Source organism: Leopardus geoffroyi, chromosome C1 (assembly GCF_018350155.1).
Source record: "Leopardus geoffroyi isolate Oge1 chromosome C1, O.geoffroyi_Oge1_pat1.0, whole genome shotgun sequence".
In the NCBI taxonomy this organism is placed as follows: domain Eukaryota; kingdom Metazoa; phylum Chordata; class Mammalia; order Carnivora; family Felidae; genus Leopardus; species Leopardus geoffroyi.
In genome coordinates this window covers 95,435,088-95,453,475 of record NC_059328.1, presented here as the reverse complement: position 1 = coordinate 95,453,475, position 18,388 = coordinate 95,435,088, and the positions used below count along the sequence as shown (strand labels likewise).

The window sequence follows — 18,388 nt, the reverse complement described above, 5'->3', positions numbered from 1 at the left end:
GTCTTAGCTGAGTAGGAAGAGCAAGGACTTAAGCAAAGGTCTGTCTGACTCCAAAGCCAGTGCAAGAGAGGTCCCTGGAGGGTGGGAAAAAGGTTGATAGGCCACCGGAGAGGATCCCATGCCACCTTGAGACTCTGAGACAATGGGGACGAAGAGCAGTTCTGATAAGGCCTAAAGGAAGAGGGAGAACAGCTCCTGGTTCCTAGGGTGTGGGGTGGGAGGAAGAGGAGGGAGAACACCCACGATGAGGGAGGGAGGTATTAGTGCAGAGTAGAAGGGAGGGGGCCTCTGTCTGGTCAGCAGAGCCGGGTTATATAATGAGTGGGGACAACTGGTGGCCATATATAGGGTCCAGTGGCCACATTGCTTAGCCCCTTTAGCTGTTGTGGCCTGGGGCTAAGACTCTTCTCAGTCCTGGGGCACCTGGGTGGCTCAGTCGGTTGAGCGTCCAACTTCGGCTCAGGTCGTGATCTTGCAGTTGTTCAGTTCTAGCCCCATATCAGGCTCTCTGCTGTCAGCACAGAGCCTGCTTCTCTGATCCTCTGTCCCACCCGCCCCCCCCCCCCGCCGCCCCTCCCCTGCTCTCATGCTGTCTCTCAAAAAAATAAAATAAATAAAATAAAATAAAATAAAATAGGGACACCTGGGTGGCTCAGTTAGTTAAGCTCGTGGGTTCGAGCCCGGCGTCAGTCTCTGAGCTGGCAGTGTGGAGCCTGCTTGGGATTCTCTCTCTTCTCTTTCTCTGCCTCTCCCATTTGTGCTTCCTCTCTCTCTCTCTCTCTCTCTCTCCCTCTCAAAATAAATAAACTTAAAAAAAAATCTTTTAAAAAATAAATGAAATACAGTAAGACTCCTCTCAGCCCCACACCCTTGTGTCCTGCCCACTCCCCTCCTGCCTGTCACCTCCACCACCGTCTCGCTGGAGCCACACAAGAAAGTGATGTGCTAACAGAGGCAAGACCAGACCTTCAGAGAAAGTCCACATCCACAAGTACTCGGTCCACAAGAATTTGTGTGCTTTTCCACCTACTCACTCCAGCCTCTGCCCCAGCTGCCTGTCCCTCCGTGGACGGTCCCCTCACTGCTCTGTCCCCTTTAGTTGTGCCGTCTGCTGTCTGACTCTGGCCACACCCCTACTTCTGCTCTACAGGCTTTGTGGGCCCTTCCCTCTTTCTCCCCAAATCCAGCCCACGCCTTCTGCAACAGGTGCTCACTCTGGCACAGGCCAAAGGCTTGTCATGGCTTGTCTTGCCCCACTTCATAGTCGAGGCAGCTCATCCCTGTCTGAGAAATGCGTGCCAGCCCAGGGCGGCAGAAGGCCGAGGACCGCCCTGGGGAGAAGGGCTGTTGTGATGAACATATGGAGAAAGAGAAACAGATGGTGCAGGCCTGCGGGACAAGGCCTCTGAGGGACCACCGGGGTCTGACCAGACGCGTGTGCTGTTCCTCATGGCTCTTTCTTGTCAATCTCTACTCCCGAGAGTGTGGAGGGGACAAATGGGGACAGGTCTCCCGGGGGCTGAGGTCGGGGAGAACGACTGAGCAAGGCCCAGTTTCCAGAAGGACGTGCCTGTGGAGACTGGGGCGGGGACTTGGGACATGCCAGTGTGACTCCCGGCCCGTGGATGCCCCAGACAAGGGCACAACTGCCGTCTCCCGGTCCAGGGCTGGGTCTAGTCAGAACTGGATGGTCTTGCAGTCTCTGGGGTGCCAGCCCTTCGGCGTCTGCCTTCTGAAGGCCACATGTCCTTGCAGACCACCCTTGGAGCAAGGCCCATTCAGAGCGCAGTCAGAACAACTGAGTGGGTGTTTGGGAAGTGTCACCAGAAATAACCAAATCCCAATAATCATGTGAATATTTTGCCATTGACGGGAGACCAATAGTGAATATGGTTACATCTCCTCTCCTGGTTTTTACACGAAGGTGGCTGGCCAGCCAGCCGGTACTGTTCCTGTCTAGTTATAACATCGGTTCACTGTCTTGATTTTGCTGTCTTCTTGTCTTCTATGTACTCTCACATGCCAGTGTGTCTTTCCTGGGAGCTGTGAGAGCAAAAAGGTTGTGTCTGGGTAGGAAGCTAGCTTCGTTCAGCACTGTGACGTGATGGCCTCTTTTGGTGACATGGCTGTTTGCAGACAGCAACATGGCCTTCACTGCCTTCCTACCTGTCATGACCCAAATACACTCAGGTACAAGGGCTTTGGGACCAAGTGACCACAGGAGGGTCCTCAAGGATTAGACTGGGAAGTAGAGGTCTGCTCCGGAGGCTGAACCCATGAAGGTTAACCTGTTGATTTAAGTCCTAATTAATTTTAGCATTTAATTTTTTCATGTCTGGAAACTCCATTTGGTTCTTTTTCAGATGTGCCTCATGATTTCTGATGGTGTTCTGTTGCTAGCTCATCTTTGCAATTCCATCCTTTATTTTGGAATAACATTTCATACCTAACTCTTTGTGTCTGTTGATTTCAGTATCTGAAGTGCATGGGGGCGGGGCACGTAAATCTATTGTTGGTTTCCTTCTGTTGACCGTCATTCATGGTTGCTTGCTTCTTTACGATTTGCTGTTTTTTAAGCAAACCCATATTTACATGATCTTAATCTGTAGGAGTCCCGAAGGCCTGGGTTAAGGGTTTTTCCACTGGATAGGATTTAAATCTGATTTTCCCAGAAGCCAGGTAATGTGACCATTCTTGGGAGCACTTTTGCTCACCTATGGGGCCTGGCTTTACTTGAAGACCGAGAGAGTTCCTTTTTGCTGTTGGCCCAAAGTTCAGTTTCCAGTGACAGGTCACAGGTCACAGGTCATGTTGGCCCATGCCCTCGGAGTAATGGTGTTCCTCCCTCTGCTTACTACTCCCTCCTCCCAGCTGGGCTTCCCCGCTGTGGTTGGTTCCTTTTTACTGGGGGTAAAGTGGATTTCCCGTACTTCAAGTGAACCCAGCAATGCATCCAAAAGTGTATTTGATTCAGGATTTAGATGTGTTGCAGCAGAAGGGCTCCCTGACAATCTGGTCTGCTAGAGTCAGCAGTTCCATTGCTAATCTGTTTATAGTTCACTCACAAATACCAACAAATAGTTGATAGTTCACTCAACAAATATCCCGAGTACACACCATGTGCCAGGCATGGTTCTAGGTACCAAGGATACAGCCTCTCCCCTCTTGGAGCTTGTGGTCTGATTCCAGAAGGAGCCAGCCTCAGGGGTCCACCTCCAGTCCATGGAACACACACCAGAGCGGCCACTTTATCTCCCATTCACTCTGAACTATTTCGTCCCTACTGGGCATCATGCAACAGGCTAGGCACCCGCAGTGCAGAGATAGACAGCCCTGTGCTCGGACGGCACTTATCAAAACTCGGACGGGGGAAAAGGGAAAAGAGCCATTTCAGGGGGTTATATCACCACATAGAGGAGTATGTGTTCTGATGGAGATGGAAAGACAGACGAATGAGTGACACTCTGCTTGGGGGTTGGCGGGGCGGCGGCGGGGCGGGGGGGAGATTTGCTGAAGGAGGTGACATTTGAACAGCATCCGGAAAGATGAGTAGTTGTTGCCTGGGAAGGAGAAAGAGAGACAGAGAGAGAGAGAGAGAAGATCATTTCTAGCAGAGGGAAGGGTCTGGTTAAAGCCTTGCAGTCATAGAGGAGCCTGACGCATGTGGGAGCTTGGCTGGAGATGTACACAGAGTTTGCCCGGCTCCCAAGCCCGGGTGCCACCCTGGGTTCCCTTCCTTCCAGCCTCACACCGGGTCAGTGACCAAGTCCAGCAGCTTCTGCTTGGACTTTGCAAGTCTCTACCTGCTCCTTCCCATCTCCGCCCACTGCTTTCGTTCAGGCCTCGTCATTTCCTGCCTGGACCCGTACAGCAGCCTCTTAACTGGTTGCCCTGCCTCTGCCTTCATCCCCTTCCAGTCTGTCTTCCACTCTGTTTTCAGGGTCCTCTTTCAAAGAGGAATATTCGGTCACATCACCCCCCCCCACTTGCAATCCTTAGCCAGCTGGAGCCGGAGAAAGTTCAGAGTTCTTGGATTAACCCAGAAGGGCCTTCATGTGGCCAGTTCTCCAGCCTCGTCTCCCATCTGCCCCTTCCTCCAGCCAGTAATTTCTTATATCCCTTGGGCCAGCCCTACTGCTTCGCAGCTCAAGAAACCAGCCCGTGCCGCCACCTCCGGGAGGTCCTCTGACCACCCCCACCCCCAGCCTGATTCAGAGCCCCCTCCTTCATGCTCACACAGGACCCTGTGCACATTCTTCTTGTAGCATCATGCCATTGAATCATCATCGTGATTGCTTGTCTGCCTTCCCTGAGATCGTAAGCTCAGGGAACATGTGGGCAGAGGCTATTTAGCTTTGCACCCCTGGGCACTTAGCAAAGTGAGGGACACAGGGTAAACACCCAGCAGGTGTTTGATGAATCGATCTACCCGGAGGGTCAGGGGTGGAAACATGTGGGCTCATGCAGCTTTGGGTGTATGTGGAGTAAACAAAACAGGCAGGGCATTTCTCTGGGCCATGAGAAAGGCTCCGCCACCTGATTTCTGATCGTGGGGTCTTGGTTTCCTCATAGGTGCAATGGCCGGCCTGAGGCTGGTTGCCGGCAGCTCTCTGCCGCTCTGACATTCTGTGAGTCTGCAGATGTGTGACCTGTGGAGAGAGGATGCTTTGGAGCAGTGGTTCTCAAAGCCTGTTCCCCAGATGACCAACAGCACTGTCACTTAGGAACGTGGTTAGAATGCACATTCTCAGGGCACACTCCAGACCTACAGAATCAGAAATCTGAGTGAGGTCGGAGTCCGGCAATCTGTTTTAACAAGCCTTGCGGGTCATTCTAATGCACATGAAAGTTTGAGAAACAGTGGTTTAGAACAGCTCCGTCACCCGGCACAATTGCCATGGACGAGCGGGGTGGGGGGGGGGGGGCAGGGGTGAGGCATGGAGACTATTGCCACAGACTCCCAGTGGCCAAGAACCCGCTGCTGTGACTGGCTGCGACCCTGCACCGCAGGCCAACCACACCAGTGGCCTGGAAGGATCAGGCATCCCCTTTTCCCAGGAGTCTGTGCTGGCCGAACCCAGAAACATCTCCCTTCGCACTTCTCTCCTTTTCTGCAGTAGGACACAGAGAAAAAGGGGTGCTCTGAAGCCATGGGAGGCTGGCTTGGAACACTGGCTTGGCCATGCAGATGACCCTGCACGTGGTACTCAGCCTCCCTCAGCTTCAGTTTCCTCAAAAACGGAGCTAATAATACCTCGTATGGCTGTTAGGAAGATCAAACGGTGCATATTGATGCTAAATAAAAATAGATCATTACTGAATTTTACAGTGACTGTTATTAGGTCCTCTTGCCCTGAGCCTCAGCTGCCCCCTCAGATGGCATCTTCAGAGGAACCTCAAGGTTCCAAAATGCCAACCCATCCTTTTGGCTCCTGGCTCACCACGGGGGCCATTTTGCAGGTGAACCCAGGAGAGTACTTCCCTGCAGGGATACAACTAAAGTGGGTTGGTTGTTTAGGGGGGATCGCGGGTGGGGGGAGAGGCACGCTGTAGGAAGGAAAAGTGATATAATGCTTTCATTTGATATCCCAAGTCCCGCTCCTTGAGAATCAACAGCACAGGGCTGAAGTCATTTGCAAGGGTATGGCCAGGCTGTTGCCCTGGAGGCAGTCACCTCTGAAGCTCCCTGTTGCTCCTCTAACCAGCCAGGCTGGTGTTTTAGGGTCCTCCAGGATAGACTACCATTGTCCTTTGCCCTGGACAAGGAGGTGACCACAGGGGTCTGAGTCCCTAGAACTTGCCATGGTGCCCAGCCTGCCCAGAGAAGGCCTCTCCCCACCCTGACCCTACCCACCGGGACAACCTCCAACCCCCATCTGCATCCCCAATACCAGGGGTCCAGGAGCAGAGGAGGAAACCAAGTTCAGGGGCCTCCCGGTGGAGAAGGTGGGTGCAGAAGTAAGTGTGGCAGTGAGGGGGAGACAGCCCCCTTACAGAAACTCAAGGACGTGTCTCCCTGACGGAGCTCCCAGCAGCTGAGTCCTGAATGGGCACTGTCTGGCCTCCAGTAAAGAACGGACGCCCAGCCAGATGTGCAGCCTTGCCCCTGCCCGAGACGCAGGCAGAATCAGACCAGGGAGCTCAGCTCACACTTATCTCTCAGCACCTGGAGGAGGAAGTGAAGGCAGCAATTAATTGTACAAGGCGGGTGGTTTGTGCAGCTTAAGTTCAGATAAAAAGTTTAATTATCCCTAAACCCTAATACAAATTAATTAGCCTTCCATATTAGGAGGGTAAGCGTCCCTGCTCTTGCCACAGCCCAGACACCACTGCAGATTACCGAGGATGTGACAGGAAAGAGAGGTGGACAGAGAGGCCCTGAGTACCTGAGCCCCTCCTGCTCCGGGGCGGACGGCCACCTCACGTGCCACAGGTGAGGTCCTGGGTGAGCACCATAGTTCATCGTACCTGGGAGTCACTCCAGGAGGGACTTTCTCTTCCCTTCCTCTCCTCCACTCTCAGAGCCAGGCTGGGGAGTGGGGGAAGGGAGTCCTTATTTGCATGAAGAAGGAAGACAAAAGGAAATAAGGCTAAGGCCTTAAATTTTTTTTTCTAGGCCATGACATTTTCTCTTTTTCTTTCCTCACCCCTTTCTTTCCTCAAAATTCCACAAAGAAAATAGGCCATAGATGCCAGTAGCACTTAGAGAATCACTGTCCGCTCCTGCACCTCAGTGCTCCTGCCCAGGTGGGCCCCCGGGAGGCTGGGACAAAGGTCACTGCCCAGGACGATCCTTGCAGTCATGATTAGCTGCTATTTAATGAGTGTTTACTGTGTAGCAAGCATGTAGTCTTTGCAACAACATTGCCAGGTATGTTTTATTCATTAACTCACACATTCCACCAACATTTATTAAAGTGTGAGCTGGGGAAGGAGCATGCTTGGATCTGCATTTTAAAAATGTGGCTCTTTGTGAATTTAAAAGGGAACAAAAGTGCAAGTGAGAAGGCTGGTTAGGAGGCTATGCTGACGTCCAGTCTAGAAGCAGCGGTGGTCTAGGCCCTGGATTTGTTTAATAAACACCAATAAAGTTCTGACTATGTGCCATTGAGCATTTTCCACATTGGACCTCGCTAATCCCCCACAACAACCCCGTGAAGTGTAGGTACCACTGTGTTAGCAGTCCCAGGAGCTGTGGTCAAAGACGCTAAGGGGTTTGCTCAAAGTCACCCAGCTGGCAAGTGGCAGAGCCAGGATTTGCCTCAGAGTCCACACGTTTAACCGCTGCACAGGACCACTGAGGCAGTAGAGACAGAGGAAGGGGTGAGCTCCAGCTGACTCCCCAGAACCCTCCCCACCACCATCCTCGTCCACCTGCCTACTCCCCGGAGGAGCAGGAAGTGGAGGACAGAGCAGGGCAATGGAAACAGACCAACCTGGGGTTTAACCCAGACGGTTCGGCCACTTGAGGACCTTACACACGTCACTGTCCTCCCTGGACGTGGGCTCCACGTTCCTATGGAGGGTTAGCCCTACCTGATGGGGTTACTGAGAGACCCACGGGTGCAGGTAGAGTTCCCAGGTAGGCTCCAGTACATGATTCCCATCCATCCTTCCATTCTCCATCCCTTCTTCTTCAGGCCAAACGTTCCTGGCCCCTTGATCGTTTTCCCTATGAGAAGAGTTCCAGACAATTGACCATCCTAACTCTGGATGTGATCTAGTTAATCAATGTCCTGTAGAATATATAGTGCCCAGAACTCCACACAGCAGCCTAGAAGTGGTCGACTCCAAGGGGCAAGTCTGAACACCTACTCCTTCTTTCTGGACATTAGCTGTTTAGCAGCTGCATTATGCTGGTGGCTGTGTCAAAGTTAAATTTCCCTGGTGATTTTTAACACGGATGGCTTTCAAGCTGGTTTTTCCCATCAGCTATACAAGTCATTGATTATTTGAATCAAAATGCCAGTGTTGTCATTCATCTTTGTTAGATTTAATCTGGCTGGTTTCACCCATGATTACAACCTGTTAAAATCCTTTTGACTCCAAAAGACCTCAATTCATAGTAGCGCTGTCATTTAGAAATGTGAAGAGCTTGCTTTAAAATAACCAGCAGTAGACAGAGAAAGGCAGATACTCTGTGATTTCGCTTAAGCGTGGAATCTAAAAAAGAAAACAAACAAACAACCAAAACACAATAGAAACATCCTCATAGATAAAGGAAACAAACTGCTGATTACCAGAGTATCTAATGGATGAAATGCGTGGGGTAGATGAAGGGGATTAAGAAGTACGAACTTCTGGGGCGCGTGGGTGGCTCTGTCGGTTAAGCATCTGACTCTTGATCTCAGCTGAGGTCACGATCTCACGGTTCATGAGTTCGAGCCCCGTGTGGGGCTCTGCGCTGACAGCACGGAGTCTGCTTGGAATTCTCTCTCCCTCTCTCTCTGCTCTTAGCCCATTTGTGCTCCCTCTCTCTCTCTCTCTCTCTAAATAAATACACTTAAGAAAAAGAAGAAGCACAAACTTCCATCTATGAAATAAATAAGTCACGGGATGTAATGCACAGCGTAGAGAATAGTCAATAAGGTTGTAATAACTTTGTACGGTGACAGATGGTAACTACACTTATCATGGGCATCATTGCGTGATGTATAAAAATATCGAATCTCTATGATGCATGCCTGAAGTGAATAGGATATTGTACGTCAGCCCTACTTCAATAAAGAAAATTAATTTAAAAATAATAATAACCAGGGGCACCTGGGTGGCTCAGTTGGTTGAGCGTCCAACTTTGGCTCAGGTGATGATCTCACAGTTTGTGGGTTTGAGCCCCGCATCAGGTTCTGTGCTGACCGCTCGCTCAGAGCCTGGAGCCTGCTTCAGATTCTGTGTCTCCTTCTCTCTCTGCCCCTCCCCTGCCCGTGCTTTGTCTCACTCTGTTTCTCAAAAATAAATAAATGTAAAAAAAAATTTTTTTTAATAAGAATAATCAGCAGTACCCTTATCAACACCATCATCATCATCATCATCATCATTATCATGGGATCCAAGTGGAAGAAGGTTAAAACAAAAACGCTGATTTGTTGGTGTGCAAAGTCCAAAGAAGGATTGAACAGTGAAGCCGTAGGAATGGTGAGAGTGAAGCCGGTCCCCAGAATTAGGGCAGGAACTCAGTCTCCATCACCCTCCCCTTTCCTCCTCTCGCCTCTGCCTATGCGTCACCCTGCTCCCTCTCTGACTACAGCCTGGCTTCTTCCCGTGGCCGAAAGCGGCTCCAGGGTTTCACTTGTTGTAGCATCAACCTCCTTGAAGAGATTGGCCTCATCTCAAAGGCAAATATCCGGGGAAGGGAGAAAGTCGCCGGTATCATTAGCCAGCCGGGGGAATGCACTTCACACCCACCGGGACAGCGAGCCGCAAAAGACAGTTACAAGTGGTGGTGAACATGTGGAGGAAGGGGAGCCCCAGTTTAGTGCTGCTGGGAATGCAAGGGTGCGGCCACTCCAGAGAACGGTTTGGCAGGCCCCCTCACTGTTAAACGTGGAGTAACCACGGGACTCCTCAAAACTTGTGCGCAAACCTGCAGAACAGAATTTATTCATTTATTCATCGTAGCCTAGAAGTGGAAACAACCCGAAGGTCTACCCACTGATGAACGAAAAAGCAAAATGTGGGACATCCGTACAAGAGGATGTTTCTCGACAATAAAAAGGGATAAAGAAGTGACACCTGCTACAGCAAGGATAAACTGTGAAACCTTAGCACATCATGCTAAGTGAAGGAAGGCAGACGAGAAAGGCCATGTATTGTATGATTCCATCTATATGAAATGTCCAAAATAAGGAAACCCATAGACACAGTAGGTGTCTAAAGTAGTTTAGGGGTTGCCTAGGGCTGAGGGGAGAGAGGTGTGGAATGGTCACCTACTACTATGGGTGTGAGGTTTGGGGTGGGGGTGATGAAAATGTTCTAAAATTAGACTCTGGGATGGCAGCACAACTCCATACATACACTAAAGCATATTGAATCGTATGATTTAAAAAAAATTTTTAATGTTTATTTATCTTTGAGAGAGAGCATGAGCAGGGAAGGGGCAGAGAGAGAGGGAGACACAGAATCTGAAGCAGGCTCCAGACTCCGAGCTGTCAGCACAGACCCCGACGCGGGGCTCAAACCCATGAACCATGAGATCAAGACCTGAGCTGAAGTCGGATGCTCAACCAACTGAGCCACCCAGGCGCCCCTGAATTGTATGATTTAAATGGATGAATCATATGACATATAAGTTATATGTTAATAAGGCTATTAAAAAAAATGAATCCAGGAAAGGAGCTCATTGGCCCAGCTTGAGTCAGATGCCTCCTTCCAAACTTGTTAACTGCGCCTAGTGGCAGCAGGGGTGTAGGGGAAGGTTTGTAAGAATTCGGCAGCTCCTCTGGACGGAGGTTCTGTCATAGCAATGGGGTGGGGGGCACAGTTCCTAAATGGGTAGGCTATTAACAAACAAAACAATAGGTGCCCACCGCACTGGCTATTTATAGAGAATTTACATTTACCCAGAGACAACATTAAGTGCTTCTCCTGAATCATCTGATTAATTATTACAACGAGCCTGTAAGTTAGATATATAAAACCTCTTTTATATTGGTAGAGGCTCTGCTTAAATAACTTTCCCAAGGTCACTTAACCAGTAAGTAATGTGGGGCTGGGGATCAACCTGGGACCTGTCTCCGGTCTCCTCTCTCAATCATTAGGCCATGCTGCCTCCCTCTGGCTTTATATAAGTTGTTGAAACATTCTGGAACACACCACTGGAGACCTGGCTTTAGATTCATTCTTTATTTCATTGACTTATTTACCCTTTCACTAAAGGAGACCCTTGTAACACGAAAGCCATGAACTTCCCTTGCTGGCCTAGGACAATCTTTGGGAAGGGTCAGAAGCCTGGAGGTGTTTGTTCAACCCCTCCCGACCACACTGCTATCCACACCCGTTTCTCCGGCTTGTCACGGGTACGAAGAACTGGGACGAGAGCACACCTTGCTAAAATCACGACACGGCGGCCTCCTGATTCGCCAGCCAGTTAACCCTCTCAAAACAAGAAATAAGGTTAATTTGGCAAGTTGCGTGCTTAGTGAGCAGTACAGCTAATTTTCCAAGCGTTCGCAAGCTGTCCACTTAATATCTGCTCTCAAATTCTGCCAGCAGTTTCGTGGCAGAATTGATGGATGCCAAGCCTGTTGGTCTGTGGTTTCTCGGACTTCCTTGCCTCCTCTTCAGAAATAGCAATACAGCTGTTTTTGGCCTCCAGTCTCTTGGTATTTCTGTGCGGCGCCATGGTTTCTCGACCGTCACGGGCCGTGTTCTGCAACTCCATCTAAACGTCCCTCCTGTCTCCTGGGGTGCGATCCAGGGGCGCCTGTGATGTGCCTCCACTGAAGACAGCTGGGCCCTCGCCTGCTCTCCCCTCCCCTGCCTCAAGCTCCTCATCCTTCTTCCCCACATTTGTCCCGGCCTTTCTCAGAGGAAGCCTGGTCTCCTGGGTGGGAAAGGCAGAGAGCGCATGGGAGCTTGGTTCTGTCATCTGTTACCAGTGGACCATCTGCGCCAGCAGCAGGCAGAAAGCTCTGCTCCTTGTTCTCCCTTCCAGTGGATAAAACCACCTTTCTGTGTCCTGAGCATTTTTCACCACCTCAGTCACCCGAAAATGTAGCCTTTCTGACGCTGTGCTTCCATACTCCTGCCATGCTTCATTTCCACCCACGGTCATGAGCTCGATGTGCACCTCTCCGTCACAGGCCGGAAAGCCCCAGTAACATGATTGGCCTCTACGGGCAACCCCCTTTTCTTCATCGTTGGGATTATTTGAACGTGGGACAATCAGCTGTGCTTTTAGAGTTTCCCAGCCACAGAGACCACAGAGGCAGCTTGAGGCAGGGCAAAGGGCGAGACACTGAAGGAGAAGGAAGGAAGGAGAAGGAAGTGCCTTCTCCAAAGAGGAACCTAATTCAGAGGGTGTTGAGGGGCTTCCGTGAAGTCACATATTCACTCACCAAATGTGTGTCAATGGCTGGCATCGCCTCCCAAAAGCCCCTGGGTGCTTAGGAGATGAGTACCTCACACTTCTGAAACTGTTCACCCTATCCTCTTCCACATCCTCTCTGCATCCTCCGGACACCTGGGTCCCCTCAGGACAGGTGACTTTGAGCCCCACAATTTCAGTGGCATCAATTCTGGTCACCCTCCAAACACGGAGAGGGCAGGGGAGCGGGGAGATGGTGTCATTGGCTTTGGCCAAAGGAGACATCAGAGCTCTTCGCTTAATAAGGCCTTTAATTCATCTCAATAAAGAAGATCCTCTCTGCATCCTCCAGACACCTGGGTCCCCTCAGGACAGGTGACTTTGAGCCCCACAATTTCGGTGGCATCAATTCCTGGTCACCCTCCAAACACGGAGAGGGCAGGGGAGCGGGGAGATGGTGTCGTTGGCTTTGGCCAAAGGAGACATCAGAGCTCTTCGCTTAATAAGGCCTTTAATTTATCTCAATAAAGAAGAGGCTACACATTTAACCACTGTGGAGAGTACCTTATTGATTGGAGGAGAGAGGCTCTGGCCTGCCTGCCCGGGAATGCGCAGGCGCCAGGCCAAGCCCGTCCCCGGGGGCAGCCACCAGGGTGTGAAGTACTTATGAGAGCTCCTCTGAGCTCTGAGAGGCACCAGCACTGTCCCAAAGTGGCTCCGCGGCTTCCGGGGCTGGGTTTTGGAGCTCACAGTTGCCCTCCAAGACAGTGTGGTTGGTGGGAAAGAGACGAAAGCCATAGGAGTGGGTTTTAATGACAGCCGTCCCCCAACGTGGGCAGTCTATCTGCCGGTGAGCCCGACTTCCTGTATCTGCACAATGGGGCCAAGGACTCCAAGCTCACAGGGTTCGCGGAGCTCACGTGAGGTAAGTGTGCAGGAGTGCTTTGTGCGTGGTGAATCTCCAAGAGGAGAGGGCGGTTTTCTTACGTGTTATTTTGATGGACATACATGAGATGGTGCTGCTTTCCTTCCTAATACTCACCCATGGCTGCTCGCTGCATTTGGGACAAAATCCATACTCCGTGTGGTGACCTCCACCTCCTTTTGTACAACCACCCTCCGCGCCCGCCCCACCACCCGCGGGTCTGTAATCATTCCCGCAGCAGGCCACGCTCCCTCTCGCCTCAGGGCCTCTGACTTTCTGTTCCCTCTGCCTGGCACACTCTTCCCCAAGTGTGTCCCCTGACCGGGATCCTTTACCTTCAGATCTCAGCTGAAATGTCAGCTCCTCAGAGAGGCCTTTCCTGACCACGCTCCTCGCCCCTGGAACAGCACCTGTCTCTATTCTCCTCCTAGAAATAAAGACAAGTCAGTGTTTTTATGTGTTCACTCACTTGTTCATGGTCTTCTGCTTGTAGGTTGTTGGCTCTGGGAACACAGGGATCTTGTCTGTTTTTGTTCAGTGCCAGGTCATAGCAGGCACATAGTAGGCACTTTAAACAATTGTTGAATGAATGGATGGGTGGGTGGGTGGATGGATGGATGGATAGGTGAGTGATGGGCAGGGATGTCTGGCTTATTTCCCAAGTGACCCCTCTTCCTCACACCTGTTTCTCTCTGTCTCTGTCTCTGTCTCTGTCTCTCTCTCTCAGATATGGAGATATGGTGCCCAAGACAATTGCAGGGAAGATTTTTGGCTCCATCTGCTCCCTGAGTGGTGTTCTGGTCATTGCCCTGCCGGTTCCTGTGATTGTTTCCAACTTCAGCCGGATTTACCACCAGAATCAGAGAGCCGATAAACGCAGGGCACAAAAGGTAAGCCTCGGCCCTGGGAGGCTGGGAGGCAGCACCAGACAGGGGCCTGGCCCTCTGCTTTGTGCCGCTATCACAGTCAGGTCGCCAGGCCTGGACTGCCCAGGCGGATCCCAGCACAGACGGCCCCTGGCTTTGGAAGGTAAGGCAGCTTTGTGTCCCTCCCTACCTACCAGTGTCCTGCGTTCCAGCTGCCAAGTGCAACAGACCCTCATTTATCCATAAGCTGATGATCTCCCTCCTGGATGTTCCACGCAGTTGCCTTGAGCCCGGGTTTCCCCTTCAAGACCTCAGCCACCAACACTCAGCAGTGCCTGGGCCCCTCCCTCTCCCTGCCAGGAGCTTACTGGGGAACGTCATTGCTTTCCAATACCCTATGACAACCTATACAAAACATCCGGACAAAACATAAATGTGCTGAGAAGAGAATGAATACTCAGGAAGGGGAACATCCTGAAGCCACTGAGCTCCAGAACAAACGGCACGACGGACGTGGGTCACCTCAGGGTGTTTAGGGTTAAGGCGCAGAGGTGCAGCTGAAGACCGGGAGGACCACTGCCCTGAGAAAAGTGTTGCCGGTGTCCAGAACACCGCGTGAGAAGGCAGGGCAGGTGGGTGCCCTCCTTCACTCACAGAGGAAGGGAAAGTTCTGATAGCTTTGGTGCACTTTTAGGGCATCCGGCTAGTGAATTTGCCAGATTCCTATCAGGAAGGGGGAGGACCAAGGGGGGGTTGTTCATTTCTCTTCTGACCTGGGCTGAAATAGGGTACCCCTTAACCTCCAGGGCGTACGGTCAGAGCCTTTCTGGGTACTGTGGACAGGGGAGACCTTGTTGAAAGAGTCACTTACGGAGGCCTGAGATTTCGTGTCCTTATTTTACTCTTCCTTCTCCTTTCTCCTTCCTTCCTTCCTTCCTTCCTTCCTTCCTTCCTTCCTTCCCCCTTCTTTCTCCTTCCTCCCTCCCTTCCTCCTTCCTTCCTTCCTTCCTTCTTTCCTTCTTCCTTTCTCTCTTTCCACAAACATTTTCACACCTACTGTGTGTCAGGCCCTATGCTGCGTGCAGCTGGGTAGTTTTCTCACCCCCTGATCCCTGCTACTGGCCTTCCACCAAGCAGGGCCTCCTTGACATATCAGAAAAATCCAGAATTTCAGAACATATCTGTGTATGCTGACTGAAACGAAGTCACGGAGTTCATGAAAGTTCTGAAATGTATGGTAATTTACGTATAAAAATACTTAATAATATATATTATGCAACTATATCATGAATCCAGTTGGCTCCCACTTCTAACAGATCCCCTTGTGTGTGCCCTTGTGGTCACCCCCTCCGCCTGTGCTGAGGTGCCTTTTGACTTATCTTGACCTGGGTCTGTAATGTTGCCAGCCTGCCTTAGGTTCATTTTCTGGCTCCGTGCTGTCCTCTCCATCCTCTCCAGCACCCATTTCCTACCTTTTTGCCCAGGGTCCAAGCTTTCCCACCGCCCTCCCCCCTGCAAGCCGTCCCAGAAATAGAAGTCTTATCTTGTTCCCTGTTCAAGTCAGCTGGCAAATGTGAACAATATCTAAATTCATTATGCTGTCCTAAAGAAAGGGCTACAGGAAAACTAGGATCTGCCTTTCAAACCAAGGAGCCTGAGGCCTTGAAGAGCCGGGGGTCCTATAGCAAACCCCCCCACCCACCCGGAGCTAGGCTGAAACAGATGTTTGGTCTAGTGGGTGAGGGTCCAAGGAATCCCCAGCTCACACACTAGCCTCCTGCTGTGTCCACTCAGACTGGGCTTTAAGCCGCTCCTGTGGCTCCCTTGCCCTCTGTGCCCTCTGTGCCCTCTGTCCCTCAGAGCATCACATCCCCTGCCATTTTGCCCCTGCCAAGAACAGAACAGTGGTCCTTTCCCATGGAACTTTAAAAAGCCCACCCCAGGGGCGCCTGGGTGGCGCAGTCGGTTAAGCGTCCGACTTCAGCCAGGTCACGATCTCGCGGTCCGTGAGTGCGAGCCCCGCGTCAGGCTCTGGGCTGATGGCTCAGAGCCTGGAGCCTGTTTCCGATTCTGTGTCTCCCTCTCTCTCTGCCCCTCCCCCGTTCATGCTCTGTCTCTCTCTGTTCCAAAAAATAAATAAAAGTTGAAAAAAAAAAAAAAAGCCCACCCCATACAGAAGGAATCAGCCTTGGCCTATCCCTCCCTCTGGCTGCTAAAGATGATACTCCCTCCCTTCTGCCTCCTTCCCCACCTTCTTCTCTCTCCCTCTGAAATCAGAGTAAATATTTACAGTGTTTTCACCTTGCCTGGATACTGTCTCTCCTCAAGGTTGCTCAACTGTCTCTTTCACCTTGGGCTTCTTCTGAGAGGCAAAAAAAAAAAAAAAAAGAATACAAGAATACCGCCTGCTTCCAGCACTAAGTCTGTCACCATGAGGCAAGGAAGGCAGGTACAGAGGATGTAGTGACAGTGGAGAGATAGGACAGGCAGGAGGTCATGGAAGCTGAGAATTCTCAGCCCAGACCATATACTCAGGAGCTAGACAGCCCTGAGGGTTAGCTCCAGTCCACCTGCCTCAGGTGTAAAGGAAATGGTTAAAAAGTTATCATCCTTTCCTGTCACAACTGGTTTGCTTGGGATTGTTACTAAAATGGCTCCGTGACCATTTGCTTCAGAGACTAGGTTCTCGAAGCCATGTGAATTGGAGACCAAGTAAGGAGGTCTAGCAGCGGACAGAGAGAGGGGAGCATGTGGAGTGGGAGGGTTTTTTCAGTGGAGATTTTTATTGAGATAATTATAGATTCACATGTAGTTATAAGATTATCACAATCAGGGTATGGATGTTGATACAATCCACCAATCCTATTCAGACTTCCCCAGTTTTACTTGTACTCATGGTGAGTATGTAAGTGTGTGTGTGTGTGTGTGTGTGTGTGTGTGTGTGTGTGAAGTTTGATACAGTTTCATCACCCATGCAGGTTCATGCACCCGTCACCTCGGTCAAGGTGCTGAACGGCTCCGACCCATAAGGACTCCTCCCAGCCTACTTCTACCCTGTCCCTAACCCCTGGCAACCATTTATCTGTCCTCCATCTACATGTTTTCCTTTCAAAAACGTTACATAAATGGAGGTAACCATTTGGGAGATTGGTAACTGTTGAGAGATCGGCTTTCTTTTCACCTCACGTAATTCCTGGAGATTCATCCAAGTTGTGTGTGTCAATAGTCCATTCCTTTTTCTTGCTGGGCAGTATCCCGTGGCATGGATGTATCCCACACCATGGGATTATAAGAACCACGTTTTTGGCTATTATAAAGTACTGCGAACGTTCATGAACAGGTTTTTGTGTGGACGTAAACTTTAATTTCTCTGGGATGAGTGCTTGGGAGTATAGTTGGCCGTGTTTTCGTGTGGCTTTTCCATGCCTCCCTCTTTTTCCTTCTTCTGCCTCTCCCAGGGCAAGAGATGTCCATACTCATGGCCCAGTAGCATCTGCCAGCCAGCTAGGAAGTGCTCTTCCTGGGGCCTGACAGATTCTTGAGCACAGATGCATCTGGAACCATACCCAGAGGGACAGCATCTTCCTTCCAGACCTCTCCTTCAACCCTGGAATCTCCATCCCTGTTGAAATTGCAACTTCCTGGGCTTTGCTAATCTGGTTTAGAAACTTGCTGGCAGGAGTTGAAATTGAGGGAAGGAGGAGGGGGATGTTATGGAGGCAGCACTTGACCTGAAGGTTGGAAGACCCTCCAGCCCCACTGCCTGGCCCTGGAGAAGTTACTTCCCCTCGTACTCTCAATTTTCTTGTCTTTAACGTAGCCTAGGTGATGCCCACATTCTCTTTTAACCTCTCACGTTGTGCTCATGACCAGGGGAGGAGAGAGAAGCTGACCAGTCCGCACAAGGATGAGCCCACCACAAGGGCCTTACTGATGGGTTTCTGACCAGCTGTGAGGGATCTTCTTCCTTCCTGGGTCTTCACCAGCCTTGCTTGAGCTCCTGCTCAGCTCACAGCTCTGTGTTAGACGCTGAAGATAAAAATACCCATAGGCCAGACTCGGGCTCTCAGGAGCTCAAAGTCAAATGAGAAATCCTCACCAAATTTCATGTGCTGGGTATGGTTTTGCAAATACATTGCAAACCTCTTTATCCTGTGTGGGAAATGATTAAACAGCGTTGTGCATTTGATATGACAATCTGTTGCTCTAATAGAGCCCAGGGTAAGATAAGATTAAAAGAAGTGCCACAAAGGAGAACAGGAGAATCTTTCATCTCTAGAAAGTAATGAAGACAGACCCCGGATACGGGAAAGGTCTGGCTCTAAGTGGTGCAATCAAATTATAGAAGGCAATAATGAGCTTGACACAAGCGGATTTCCATATGCAGCTCTCAATACCCAGTCCTCACCCAAGGCAATAACAGCCGCATCCTCAAATGGTGGGCAACATGCTTGAACGTAGACATCTTAGCCGAGGGGAGGGCTGGCGCAGGCTCCCCAGGGAGGAGACCTGGAGCTGGGATGAAAGTTCTTTGCTCAGAAGAAGAGGACTGACAGGGCTTACTCACCATCC

General features: G+C 50.8%; 1 protein-coding gene across 2 annotated transcripts in view; it reads left to right on the top strand.

Moving 5' to 3' along the window:
- Positions 1-18,388, top strand: part of KCND3 (potassium voltage-gated channel subfamily D member 3) — a 208,849-nt gene that overhangs the window by 184,140 nt on the left and 6,321 nt on the right. For both annotated transcript variants that reach the window (XM_045478651.1, XM_045478650.1), the window contains exon 3: positions 13,678-13,840. In XM_045478651.1, coding sequence (XP_045334607.1) covers positions 13,678-13,840 — 163 coding nt within the window. The remainder of the gene's footprint in view (positions 1-13,677; positions 13,841-18,388) is intronic.